General features: G+C 38.3%; 1 protein-coding gene across 2 annotated transcripts in view; it reads right to left on the bottom strand.

Annotated features, from left to right (window-relative positions):
- The window catches only part of LOC140478940 (uncharacterized), a 315,441-nt gene that overhangs the window by 134,796 nt on the left and 165,211 nt on the right, over nucleotides 1-15,434 (bottom strand). For both annotated transcript variants that reach the window (XM_072572602.1, XM_072572601.1), the window contains 2 exons: nucleotides 6,303-6,361; nucleotides 5,106-5,170 (listed from right to left, as the gene is read on the bottom strand). In XM_072572602.1, coding sequence (XP_072428703.1) covers nucleotides 5,106-5,170; nucleotides 6,303-6,361 — 124 coding nt within the window. The remainder of the gene's footprint in view (nucleotides 1-5,105; nucleotides 5,171-6,302; nucleotides 6,362-15,434) is intronic.

The raw sequence follows: 15,434 nt of genomic DNA on the forward strand, positions 1-15,434 counted from the left end.
TTTTGTTTTGGCTCCATGTTTCTAGGCCTTGATGAAGACATGGGGATCTTAATATTTCAGTGCAGCTGTGAATAGGACTGATTGAATCCTGCAAGTACTATTTATTTGGTGAAACTAAGAAATATTGCAGCCCAGAGAAACTCAGAGGCAACATCACCATGGTGTGAAGCCAGTAGTCTGATAAAAAGCAGAAATTGGATACTTGTAAGCACCCTCAGGAATTCTGGGAACATGGTCTCAGAGAAAGGGAGATCTTACCAGGACTTGACAGCTGTTGACACAGTCTGACTGGTTTCAGGAAAGTTCAGAAGCTAGGTCTTTGAAAGTAAAGATTTGAATACCCATTTGAAGAAGGCAGAGTTTTATTGAAATTTGGTGACTTATGATATTACTGACATCTTGGAGTTGGTTATAAATCTGTGGGATCTGTCCTGGCCACATGTCCTATTTGATTCGCTCAGTGAGGTATTCAACAACAGTTTGTCATTAACCCATAATCACCTCAGGTTAATTCCAAATTTTAGATTATAACTTTTATATATACTGTACATATTTTGTCTGTTCTGTTCAAAATTGTGCAATCTTGTGGCTTTCTTTTCTTAGTTACGTGCCTAACTAAGAGAAGTTAGAATTTCAGTTTGTCTACTTTAAACAAAGAATAAGTTACTGGTCCCTAACCAGTTATAACATGATTTAGGAAGTCTCATCAAGTATGCTAATACCAGCAAAACTGAATTGTACATTTAATCTTCTTTGAATGACAGCTTAGCTGAATTGAAAATAAAACATCACCAGAATTCTATCAGACCACAGGGTGCTCTCTCATTAGAGAAAGGGATGGCCGATTGGGTTTAACTCAAGGGTCACCATGACTCAGGTGAGGGAATAGATTGAGAAGGACAGGTTTACATGGCAACCTCTCTGTGTAAAGTGAACCCACACTGATGGCGTCACTAACAAGCTGTCCAGCCAACTGCTAACTGAACCCTTCTGATATGAATAAAAGACATTGTGCAAAACAGATCACAATAGGGGAAATACTAAAGAATGGTTAATAAGTGGGATGCACAAACAGTGAGAGGCAGAGGAATAGGGTCTTCCAAAAGGATGGTTGTGAGATTGATTTTAGGTTTACAAGTGGAAAATTGAAGATCCAAATCAGTATTCTAATGTAAATTCACCATTTATAGTGAAGGATGTCACTGTACCTAGGTGCAATAATGAATCAGTGTACTGTGAAAAGGCAATTTAGTAGCCCTCAAGGGAGTGGAATAGGAGGCTGGGAGCTTGTGAAGTGGTGAGGGAAGAGTATATATTGCCTTCTTGCCCTCATAGGATTTTACCAGAGGGGCAGGTACCCCTCATGCGCAGAGGCCAATTGATCCACTTGAAATGGCAATTTCAGGTCTACTTTTCACTGCTGTTGGCATTTTACTAGCTGTGGATGAGGCCTTATTGTGGGTAGAGATCACATAATAAACTGTGAAATCCTCCCTACAGTCTGTGGACAGAGGCAATTCCAGTCAGACACGTTTGTGGCCTGTGATGGCCACTGCAAAACCACACCATCTCCTCTCCGTCAATGAGTGTAATCATCACAATGGCAACCACAGGCCCATCTTCACTAAACACCCAACCTTCATCACCAGGATCTGCCTGATTGGACTCAGATTCCAGACTCCACTCACCTGGTCCTTATGTTCATGGTGTTCTTTCTGCCCAATACAGCCTTAGCAGAGATCACCATTGTGGTTACTGAGCTGCCAGCTCTTCAATTTGCCAGCAGCTCTTGGAGATAGGTTCTCATGTTTTAAATGAACAGGAGGCCAGACAACTAATCAAAGGTAAAGTCTTTACTGGACCAGAGGGCTGCTCTCTCCTTACAAAGAAATTATTGCAGTGGTTTAACCTGAAGGTCACCTCACCTCCAGTGGTGGGGGAGGGGGGTGGGGAAGGGTACGAGTCCTTCACAGTAGCCTCGGCTGATGGAGGAAATGAATCCACGCTGCATTACCAACCAGCTGTCCAGTCAACTGAGCCAACCAGCACCTAATGAGTGGGCAATCGCTGTCAAATGTGGCTCATTTTCACAAACCGCCCACGTGGGATTGTCATTGACTTTCAGGTTCATCATCGGGCCCCCACTGGTCTGACAAAAGTCTGGCTCAAAATGTTAACAATGGTCATCAATTTAAAATCTTCCACTTTTTAAGATAATTTTTAATCCACGTTTTTTAACTTTCTTAAAACATATAAGGGCATAAGGAGATTTCATAAGACAGCAAATGATGATTAAACTATAGCATTAGAATTCTAAATCAAAGGGACTGACCATTGATATTTGTTCGCAATTGTAAGAATGGCAGATGACTAGAGCATGGTGTTAGTTAGGAAACAGGCATCAGAGGTGTGGACTACACAAAGATTAGCCAGAAAAAAATAGGAATAATTGTACCTGGAGGCAAGAAAGGAATGAAGATTTCAGTGGCAGATGTATAAAGCAGGTACAGATGAAGTTAGGGAGGTGGAAGTATGCTGTTTTAGTGATAAGTACACAGGGTCGGAACATCAATTTGGTGTTGAAAAGGTCACTGAGATTGCAAACAACTGGTTTTATATGAGATTGTATCTGGAGAGGTGGTCGGAATGAGAATGGCAGTCGTAGACTGAGGTAGAAGATAAATGTACTATTTATCTGTGCAATCTGGATGACAGGCAGACCTGGATGCTATATAACATTAATTAGAAATGGTGCCTTTTACAGAGATGAGATTTCATTCTTAGGTCAGAGAAATCTCAACAGCAACCAGTGCAGATCAAAGAGCTTATACAAGTCTAAATTTAACTGCTCACAGCAGATGACCCCCCTTTAATAATATATCCCTGATTTTGTGAGGTATATTGCTCATGCAGCCTTAAAACTAAAACCTTAAGTCTAGTCTAAAATTATTTTAGACACAACAATTGTGTATAAAAAAATTGTTGAAGAATTATTTTGTACATCTATCATTGGAACGTATTTAACAGTATCAGCATGTTGTTAGTCCAGATATAAGGGAATAAAATGAGTATGTGGAAAGTGATCGACGAGAAAATATAAAATCAACATCTGTAATCACTATCCTGATAAATTATAATTTCTGGTTTCTTTTCAGAGTTATTGTACATAACAATAAATATATAATGGAAGGTGAGTGCTGCTTGAACCCATCCAGCCTTTTGTTTTCATAACTGGAGTACTCATCTATCAAATTTACACAATCTTTCTGTAAGTAAACTATCATTCTGCACAATATTCAAATTGACCTCCCAACATGAAGACAAGATTATCCATTGATCTATGTTCCATGTAACTTAATGTGCACATGAAAAAAGACTACCAGGCCTAATTAAAATCTATACTTAATATCACAGAATGCCTGCTGTGGCATGAGATCCTGACATCATCTGCATATGACCAACTGAAGTCATTTTGAAGTGACATTAATAAACGACAGATAAATGCTGCCTGTAAATATGGATGAACTGAAAAGGTCTTTCAAAGTACAATGAAAATGTCATTTTTAAAAATGATATTCAGCGATAACAATTCCTGTCTTTCCACAACTGCTGGTAAAAATAGAAAACCTAATCACCTGTAAATGTTGAAAACAATTACAGGACCCTGATTGTGGCACACATTGCCTTTGTGAGAATGAATTAACTGTGGCTCACCTAAACAGTGAGTGAATTACAAAATTGTATAATTAAAAGTACATGAGCCAACCTCTCACGATGTTCCACATCAGGAATCAACTAGGGACTTTATGCCAAATTGTGGAGTCTGGAACAGAACACAGAATGTAACTGGAGACTCGTCTATCACACTTACACAAGTTTTCAGATAAAGTAAACTATCAATTTGCCCAATATTCAAACTGACCTCCCAATTCATGACCTTCCATTCTAGACACACTTTCCAGGTGAAGCAGAGACTTACCTGCATTTCACTAAATCTAGTCTACTGTACCTCCTCCTCATAATATGGTCTGCTCTACAGAGAATTATAGATCATAGAATTGTACAGTTGAGAAAAAGGTCACTTGACCCATCATGTCTGTATTGGTTCCAGAAAGAGCTACCCAGCTAGCCCCACTCTCCAACCCCACCTCTGTAGCCCTCTGACTTCATCACTTTCAAATATATATCCAACTCTCTTTTGAAACCTTGCGTGGAATCTGTCTTCACCACTCTACCAGGCAGTGCATTGTAAATCCTAACAACTCTGAGTAAAAAGGTTTCTCCTCATCTCACTCCTAGCTCTCTTGCTGACAATCTTGGAATTGTGACCTCTAGTTCCTGACATACAAATGAGTGGAAACTAATTATTCTTCTTTACCCTGTAAAAAAATGTTCACAATTTTGAACACCTCAATGAGATCACATCTGCTCCAAGAAGAATTAGTCCAATTTCTCTAATTTGTCTTTCCTTAACTAAAGATGTCCAGAACTGAACACGATACTCTGAATGTGATCTGACCAGTGATTTTGTAAAGGTGTAGCATTATTTTCTTGCTTTTGCACTCTATGCATTTATGCCCAAAACATCAACTCTCCTGCTCGTCAGATGTTGCCTTACCTGCTGTGCTTTTCCAGTGCCATACTTTTCGACACTGAAATTCATCCACCAGGTATCTGCCCATTTGGCTAAATTTGCAATGTCCTTCAGGATCATCCTCAATTCACTATTCATCCTAGCTTAGTATCATTTGCAAATTTAGTGATTTTTCTCCCTGGAGAAATTTAAAGATTGGACAGAAGTTGGGTGGATCTCCCTAAAGAACACTACTTTCGGGAGACAAAACACAGACTGGGCAACCATTTTGTGGAACATTACATTCTGTCTGCTAAAATAACCACGAGCTTCCAGATGCCCGTCAGTTAAACACACCATCACTATTCCCTGTCCAGCGTTTCCATCTCAGGATTGCTGCAGTGCTACAGTGCTGCCTCAGCATAAACTGGAATAACACAACCTTATTTTCTGAAAGGGGACCCTGCACATTTCAGGATGTAAACAAAAGTCAACCATTTCTGCTTTACACAACATATATTTAAAAACGTACCACAGAATGTTCAGTATTGTACAAGTAGTGAGTCCTCCAGTAACAGCTCGGCGGAACCACATTATCTTATACAAGAAAAGAAACAGAACATTTTATCTCATGTAAAATTAAGCACAAGACGTTTTCCAAAGATGTGAGTATAATGGCACTGTGCGTTTATGTTCTGCATGTTAACAAGACAGTTTAGGAGGTAATACAAGATGCAACTTTAATATGAACAAGGGAATAGTCATTACTTATTTAATCAAACTGGATATCTTGTGATGCAGTGGCTAGTGTCATTAGTACTGCCCCTATCTCTGAACCAGATGCTCTGGTTCTCGTCTCGCTCCAAGAAAGTGAATTCATAAAAAGGCCAAACAGGTTTAGTATCAACTGATAAATCATTCCAACATATGCCAATCAAGAAAAAATTCAGAGCTTCTCCATCACTATCCATAGCTCCAGACTACAACATGCTTGTAAAAATGCATCTGGCCACAGAACTGTGAACTCTTTGAGGGGTCTGTTGGCTCAGTTAGTTACATGGCTCAGGTGGATGCGATTGGTCCCAGCAGCGCATGGTTCAATTAGACCTGCCTTCGCGCGTAGATTAATCTTGCCATAATTGGTCATCAGTTTACAATCAAACGTCAAAAAGTGTGGTGCTGGAGAAGCACAGCTGGTCAGGTAGCATCAGAGGAGCAGGAAAATCGACGTTTCAAGCATAAGTTCTTCATCATTCGTGGGAAGGAGCTTATGCTCAAAATGTCGATTCTCCTGCTCCTCGGATGCTGCCTGACTGGCTGTGCTTTTTCAGCACCACATTTTTTGACTCTGATCTCCAGCAACTATAGTCTCGTTTTCTCCTAGTTTACAATCACAAGCCATACTTTGTGTAGTTTTAATACTTTTGCATAAAAATCTAATACAGAACAGCTTTTGAAAACAAAGCCAGAATTAATATTTTATTTCAAGTTAGTATCATATTTTCATGGCTAAGATACCTGACTTTCTATACAAATGATAACCAGATAAATTAATTTTACATGTGATGAATACATTGGATATCACAATATCAGTTGTCAAAGTCTCCAAATTACTAAAGGTGAGGTAGTAATGTGTATAATTAAATGGACTGCTGACTATTATATAACAACTATTGAAAAACAAAAACTTTCTGTCCAGAAAATATATTTAAATAAACTTAAATCTTACCTGTGACCTGTTTTGTGAAATCTCAGAGAATAACATTGGCATCACATTTACAATACCTCCTGGGGGAAACAAAAAGCACGTGTGAAATGTGTGAAAAATTATTAGCTTAATTAATGCATGATAAGGTAAACAGCAATTAACCTATTCAAAACCAAGACCAAAGATTATCTGCTGACTGTATTGAATTAATTTAAAATGAATGTTAAACGAAAACGGTCGGTTATATAGATCATTATCAGTACTAACTTCAAATGCCCAGTTAGTTTATCATCCAATTAACACCAGACACTGGGAATTGCTACAATGGGTGGAGTCCTGTGAATGATGGCAGGACATGCCTGCACACATGGGTGGCTACTTGAAATATGCAACTCAGTGTTCTATAGGGTACAGTGTAATTGTCATCACTGGGCAAGTGTTACTGAGTGAATGATGGAGTTGTGGGGTTGATAAGTCTCTGGGTCCTGATGGACTTCATCCTTAGTAGAAGTCACTAATGGGGTAGCCTCAGGTGACCGTCTGTGTGGAGTTTGCACATTCTCCCTGTGTCTGTGTGTTTCCTCTGGGTGCTCCTGTTTCCTTTACAGTCCAAAGATTAGGTGAACTGGCCATGCTAAATTGCCTATAGTTTTCAGAGATGAGTAGACTAGGTGCATTAGTCAGGGGAAATGTAGAGTAATAGGGTAATCTGGATGGGATACTCTTTGGAGGCTCTGTTTGGACTTGTTGGGCCAAATGGCCTGTTTCCACACATAGGGAGTCTATGATCCACGATTCTGGAAATGCTCCCTAGACTGCAAAGGAGCAAAATAATCCCTGTATTCAAAATGGGAGAGCGGCAGAAAGAAGAAAACTATAGGCTTGGCATCTGAAGGTGTTCAAATCATTCATTAAGGAGATTATAACTGGGCACTTCAAAAAAACTGAAAGTAATTGGGAAATGTAGGTATGGTTTTGTGAAAGGGAAATCATGTTTAACCAGTTTATTGGAATTCTTTGAGGGAGTGACATATGCAGTGGAAAAAGGGGTTGAGGTATTGTACTGTGATTTCCATATGTTATTTGATAAAGTTCCACACAAGTTTATTATTAGAAGTTCTTGTTGTAGTGGGCATGGGTAGAAGATTGGCTGGGTTGCAGAAAACAGAGCGCATGGACAAATACGTTTTCTTCAAATTGGCTGGATTAGATAAGTAGGAATTCCACAGGTATTATTGTTGGGTCTTCAACTTCTTCCAATTCATATACATGAAATAGATGGTCAGTTTGAAGGCATGGTGACTGAACTTCCAGATAAAACAAAATTAGGTAGGAAAGCTTGCTGTAAAGATGATTAACTGCAGAATTCCAAGGTGCAAAGGGACCTAGGTATTCCACTGTACTAGTTATAAAAAGACTAGCATATAAACACAGCACTTGACTAAGGCGGCTAATGGAATATTATATTTTATTACAAGAGAAATTGAACATAAAAGTAAGGATATTATGCTTTATTTATACATGGTAAGATGGCATCTTAAATACTGTGAGCAGTTTTGGTTTCCTTTATTTAAGTAAGGTTGTAAATGCATTGAAAAAGAGATTTATTACATTCATAGCTGGAATGAGAAAGTTGTCTTATGAAGAAAGATGAAACAACTGAACTTGTTTTACTGGAGGTTAGAAGAGAGAGGAATGAGTTGATTGAAGTCATAATTTACAGATCACAAGTAAAAGGATATGAAGTGGTTTGTACCTAATATAAGATTTACTAACAATGAATTTTAGAGGGAGAAAGATTCTTGATTCCTTCCAATATATCCATATTAAAATCATACAGATATTCGTACGGTATTAAAAATCTCCATTGCAATTTTATGTGGACATGGTAGCCCTGACACCAGCTTAAAAGTCAGGGCAAGCCCATAGCCACATGGTTGAGAAACAGTTGATTTTATGGCTACAGACCGCTAAATGGCTTGACACTTTAGTCCTCATCTGGGAGTAGGTCCTACCTTTACGAGCTGTAAGCTACTGGAGTCAGCTTACAAAGTGAATGGTGTGGAGTTTGCTGAGGCCAGGCTGGTAGACCATGATGATGTAGGTGATGGTATAGGTCTGGATTCGGCAAAGTGAGACAAGGGTCGGCAGGCACAGGGTAGTTGAACAGGAGAGACCCTTACCCTAGCCACAATATGGCTGTCAACATTCCATTTAAATCAATGAATGAAAATTGGATGGGTACAACGACAGATTACAGTTTGGTTGGTGAAGAAGAAAATTTACACCTTTCCACAGCAGTAAAGATTCAGTGACTTCAAACTGGCAACAGAAGTCATAACTTCAAAATGGGGACAAAATTATGTCCATGATCTTTCACCCAATGATAACCTGCCCTGTAAACCAACCATCAAAATACATTGCACCTCAAAATCAGTGAGTGCAGTAATCCAGTAACCACTGTTATATACATTAAAAGAAAGTAATCTCAAAATACTGGTGCAAGGACCATATCTATAGCTGAAAATGTAAATGTCATGTTAAGTGACATAACTAACAGTGGGATGCCAACTGACATTATATGACATATTCACCACATCCACGCAGTCATCCAAAGTCACCTCAGAATAATCACAATTCTGCAGATACAGAGCTGGCCAGACAAACACAGCATGAAGGCAGAGGCTGAAAATGCCAAGTGGTAATCAGAACCAACAGAATTTTAGTTCTTAAATTTGAAAAGCTTTTCAGCTTTTTAAAAGTAGGCTTGGACTGACAAAGGCAGTGTAATGACAATACAGTAGAAAAAGGCATAATTATATGATCAAATTCAGCTCAATAGAAAACTGAAGCAGCATTGAAGGTTTGCTTCGTGATTTGAATTTGTGAATCCTGCATATGAACAAGAAACAGTTTTATCAGCACTAGCTTAGGATCATTGAAATGATGGGAAAATCAATCAATACGGGAAGCTCCAGTTTTCACCAGAATGCTAGAGCCAATTTTCTACTTTTATATCACTTTATTGAAATTGATGTATTTCCTCATGAGTATTTGCTGTATTTAAAACCCAAAATCATGGCACAAACTGCTGGTTCCCACATTTATCTTAACTGCAAATAGTGCACAATATACAACATGTATCAAACACCCTTTTACCGAATGAATAGAGTGCGTGCCAGAATGCAGAGTCCTGGAGAATCATTGAACTGTTACCACGCACAAGGAGCCCATATGGCTCATTGCGGCTGTGACAGCTCTCCAAATGAGCATCTCACCTTCTACTATACTGCTGCCTAGCCCCCATTCACTGCACATTGTTCCTTTTTAAATAACCATCTAATTCCTTTTTTGAATGTTTCAGTTGAATTGCCCCCACCAAATCTCAGTCAGTGCATTCCAAAACATGTAAAGGTTTTGTTCTGTGAAAATGGTTTTGTTCATTTCACTTGTTATCATTACACTTTTGCCACTTCTGTCCTTAAGAACTATCTCAGTCAGTGGAAAGCATAGCACATATTACACAAAGCAGAAAGAGGGAATTTTCTGCAATAAGCATGAAACTTCTGTTCTTCAAACAGAAAATGCCACGCACAGTAACAAAAATTCAGTGACCAGCTCACTTTTAGCTGAGCAGAAATAGAGCTTTGAACCTTTGATCACAGATCAGAAGGGTATGTATCAGTCTTGTCATTTACAATAACAATATACAATATCACTCACTGAATTAAATTTCTTCCCCAATTCCCTGAGCAAAATATAGATATTCATCCCATTCCACGGAGCAGAAATCAAGAGACAAACAGTGCCAGACTAAACAGCATCTTCTCACTAATAAAGATACAGTCAGCACCTGGACAGAATTCTGGATCATAATCTCTCCAGCTTCTTTGTTGCATGTAGTAGGACCTCACTGCCCTCAGTCCTTCTGACAAGGGAGCATCTGTGATTCAGGAACAATTGATATTATCTTCTCCTGTGGAGATACACACTGTGCAGTCCCAGCAAAGGCCCATGTTTGATGAGGCCAAATACCACAGTCCTCACAGCAACACAGCCAAGGATGTAAGCAGAAAGCATCCACCTCTGCTGAGGCAACAAGGTGGGGAGAGGGGGTAGCTTTGCTTCTGTTCTGAAGAAGAGTCATATCAGACCCAAAACACTGGCTCTGTTTTTTTCTCCACAGATGTTACCAATTCTGCTGAGTTTTTCCAGCATTTTCTGATTCTGTTTAGAATTGTTTTGTAAAATTATTCACCTGCTCTTTACAAATTGACAACACAGATCACCTTCGACATTCACAGAAGTCATCAGCTTATCACTGTAGCAGTGGAGACTGCTGCTGGTAGACAATCTATCGGTGCTGCTTGTGTAATTCCTCACATTCAGAGTGTCAGTAAACCTTCAAGAGATGTACACATGGTTTTGCCATCGCATTATATCTTGTGACTTAAGGGTAAAGATCTCAAACTTCATCTTACTTCAGATCATTTGTAGCATTACACAATACCCCAGCCACTTAACACTATTTCTCTTCGAAATCCACTATCTTTAGGTTTTGTAAGATCCAATTTTTTTTATTGTTTGACACCAAGCCATTGAATAGTTTTATAAACAATTATTGACAAAGAAAATGTTTCAATAAGAATCTCATTGAGTGTAACCTCAAAGCAACCAGGATAATTCTCTGAAGTCGTTCTACAAGCTGGCACTTTCTTTTCCTCACAAAACCAATCATTAATTTCTGATTGAAAAAGTAACTGGATGTTTTATTATGATTCATCTCCATGGGGAACTAATGAACTGTCTGAGCAAAGCTTAAATTTCAACTTAATTTTAATTATTTTGATTCACTTAGTTTAAATAGAATTGAACTCTAAAGGGAATGGTGAATCCTTTCAAAATAAAATAGCTCTACTTTTTCATTTCCCTTTCAGAAAATACTAAGACAATCTCAAAAAATATAATTTCCAATATCTCCATTTTAAACCAAAGCCATTAAGAATTACTTTGTTGCTTTACACAACTATCATAGTCATTGGTGCTGTCCAAATGCACACATTTACAGGACATTTGGAGGATGACCTGTTTGCATAGATTCTGATGATAGAATTACAACTTGGAATGCCTTTTTAGTGCCATAAAACTGCAAAAGGCTGGAATGCTCAATCTTTTGACCTTGCAGCCTTGATGTTATTCCAATTTTCATGAAACCAGGGAGATAACCCAGAAAATATTTAAAATACCATCCTGACTCCCTACCAGGCTGGGCCTTATTGGTGGCGCCAACATATGCTCTTGTTGTGGATTCTTTGCCTCATATTTAATGTTTGTAAGCTGCTATTAATATCTTAGAACTTACTTAATTCCAAAATCTCTCCCACATCTTTTCATTTGTCTTGGCAGTTCCATCACTTATGAAAGAAATAAGGAATCAAAAGAAATAATCGACTCAAAGAATTTCTGTCTCTCCTGGGGATGTTTAAGGAGAAGATCATAATGCATATCTGTGCAGCTCTGCACAAATTCTTGATTGATTTGTATCCATCACAGAGAACATGGCCACTTCAGAACTACCTTTACCAAAGAATTCTTTGATCGAGATATAACTTCTGCCACAAAAATAAAAAAGATATATACCTTGTCTGGAACCAGCACGTTGGGTTATCAAGTAACACAGGACATCAACATTGTTAATGCTTCCACTGGTTTTCTCCCACACACATTGTGACCATAATAACAACATGACTCGCAGCAATATCACTGTTCTGTCCTTTTTAACGTAACATTGTATGTGTACATTCCAGTTTACAGACATAGGTAAAAGTCATCAATGACTAACTCATTGAGCATCCTAGTTGTAGCTATCATTATCTAGTTCTTCCTTCTTTTTCTCTGTCAAGTTCCCAAACATAATGTAAAGTATGAATTATATCTTTAGTCCAAGAATCTCTAATGTGGATGTGCAAAAGGACATGGAGCTGGCACTGGTGTCTGTAAGGCTTCAATGGCGTTTCCTTTAACCATGTCATGTAAATAGCTACATTAATAAAGCCTGTTAATATTCCCTCATAAGGTTGTTGACCTCACATATCCACATGGCGGCAACAGTGACCAGACCCACAGAACCAGAGGCAAGCAGCAGTCAAAGCTCAAAATAAATCCCACCAACCCTCTTGTTTTATGATTATTCCATTTTGGATAGGGATATGGTGGGATCACTGAAAGATTCAGATTAACTGGGAGACCTTCTTAAGGATATTTAGCAGGTTGCTTTTCTACAAATCACTGCTCTAGCTAAATTTGAATAGTGATGTGAAGCTTTATACTTGCAGTCCATGTCCTACCCAGATTTTACAAAGTCATTAACAGTTTATCCTGCAATCGGTATATAATTGTTTAACAGGTATCTGTTCAGTTCTGGTGGTACAGTGGACTGCTTCAAACTGAACAAATCAGTGGAAGCTCCACCATCTGCTATTTAAAGCTATACATGCTGCTCCACTTATAAACAAATATAGTGGGTCTCTGTAAGCGGTTTTCCAATTTAGTGAAATATGGTACATACCTGAAATTTCACTCTGATTTTAATGTCTCATGTCGTCGAAACTTAAATGAAGGATGGTCCAAGAATTATTTTTCTTAACCATAACATAGCCTCCAAATGAATCAATACATCTACCCCATATCTAATTTAAAAATAGTTCTCTTGCTATTCACCATAATATCTGCATACCAGAATTTGTCTTGCCAGGCTGTGCTATCAGAGAAGTCAAAAGTATGGAGCACACTTACCACATCCCTCAGGAAGAGTTCACTTTGTCCCCATATCTTCTATTGTTGGTACTTCTATGGATGACTGTAGTCCGTGAAACCTCCTGTGCTGCTGCTGCTACAGCTATGACTTGGTGTCGCTCCTCACACTTACAATAATCTACAAGGCTCATTCATTTGGGCCCCCACTCGTGGGGCTCATTCATAGCATTAACTTCAAGCTGTTTCTCTGCATGCTTGTTGTTGGTGGATGTTTTGAGAGTTCAATTTTTTTCCATTGCTGTTGAGAACCGTTTTTTTGTAATGTTTTGCATACTGTGGTCAATTTATTTTTTGAAACTTGTTGCTTGCTGTGTTCTCTTCTGTGGGTTTGTTGTGCTTTTCTGTGGGCTTTGCTGCTCCCTGGTTTGGTTCTGAGGTCAGCTTTTGAAGTTCATCGTTTGCTAGTCTCTACATCCTCTGAGACTCTCTTCAGTTATTTTGTGCTGTGACTGCTGCTTGCCTCTGGTTTTGTGAGTCTGATCGCTTTCTGCCATTATGTCGAAATGTAAAGTCCACAATCTTACGTGTGAATATTAACAGACTTTATTGATATAACTATTTACAAGACATGGTAAAAGGAGATGCTATTGACGCCTCCTAGACTCCGGTTCCAACTTCATGTCCTTTTGCACAGCTTAGTAGATATTCTTGGACTAAAGCTATAAGTAATCCTTTACATTGTGTTGGGATCTTATAAGGAAACTGCAACCGTTCTTACAGATTCTGGTGAATTATGGGTGAAAACACTTTTCAAATGTACTTAGCTAAGTGTGTCTAAGTCTACATACTCCTGAGATGAGAAAAAGTAACCTCTCAGCTACTATCAATCTGGTATTTTTTTTCAAAGTAACGTCCTTTTTTCTAATTCCAGGACTGCTTTAAAAACGCAATAAATGTTCACATTGAAAAAAATGTGACAGTTGCTAGTAAAATCCAATTCTAATCAATATTACTGTAGAGATGATTTGCAATGCACAAAAATGGTGAACAGCAGGGGTCTTCTGAAGCAGACATCAAATATAAAGAAAAACCTGCAACAATAATAATCAAAGAGTCCCTTAAGAAGTAAAATCCCAAAGGTCAGCCCAGTAACTAAAACAGTGTGCTTCATCTAGGCAATTATTATGAAAGGAATGATCAGGCAGAAAGAAAATCACTGGTTTTGACGTGAGACCAATTTGCATCAGATTGTATTAAGGTAAGGAATTGTGCAAACTTAGGTGAGGCAATAAAATGTGCTAGATTGACACTTTTTGAATTTGACATCACACAATTCTGATATTCAAACTTACAGGCCAGATTTAGTGAGGCATATATGACTCTGCGTCCAAAGAGTTACCTTGCAAAATTGGTTCAATGTTTTTGAGAGTTTATGGTATATGAGATTTCAAAAGGATGAAGCAATTCAATTTATGGTTATTTACACATCCTTTACAATAGCTTTCATATCTCAGTCCTAAATGTGTGGAGCTTTATCTATTTTTTATTGTTCCAGTGCAGCCATAGTTTATAATGCTTAAGATACCATGCTGGAATATACGCAATAATCTTTTCTTTACAGAAAGCTGGCATTGATTAGATTGGTTAAGCATTCTATCAGACATGATTTATTTTCACTGATTTACTAAACAAGTCTAAACCTCATTCTAAGACTGATTTGATTTAGACTGTTCAATTCATTCTCTGAATAGGCAGATGTCATTTAACTGAAATTATATATTGTGAATAACAACGGTGGGAATTCCACTGTATATTCAGGTATGCATGAAATTAGCACAATATTAGCTTTTTTTTGGATAATTTGAGCAGAATTGCCATCAAAACATCTGATTCATTAATTAAATGTAATCAAATTAATCAATCACAAATGAAAGCATGAGAATTTCTAAATCCAGGTAAAGCGGTTTTTGGATCTATAAGAAATGTAACTCTGTGGACTGTATAATTTAAGAAACTCAAATTCTACAGGACATCTGAACTAAGTGCAATAAGCCCTAGCGTGTAAGCCAAATGAGTAAAGCTTTATGAACTCTCGCTGATCAATGAACTTAAGTTTGTACCACAGATGATATATAATTCTGATATACAAAAAAAGGATGCATTATTCATCAATCTAACAGTAATAATGATTTATAGGTTGAATAGCATCTTAGAATCATAGAATCCCTACAGTATGGAAACAGGCCATTTGGCCCATCGGGTCCACCCGGCCCTTAGAAAAGCATCCACCCAGACCAACCCTCTACCCTACCGCTACATTTCCCAGGGCTAAACCACCTAGCCTGCACATCCCCGAATACTATGGGCAACGTAGCATGGCCAATCCACCTAAACCTG

This window comes from Chiloscyllium punctatum, chromosome 6 (assembly GCF_047496795.1).
Source record: "Chiloscyllium punctatum isolate Juve2018m chromosome 6, sChiPun1.3, whole genome shotgun sequence".
Taxonomy (NCBI): domain Eukaryota; kingdom Metazoa; phylum Chordata; class Chondrichthyes; order Orectolobiformes; family Hemiscylliidae; genus Chiloscyllium; species Chiloscyllium punctatum.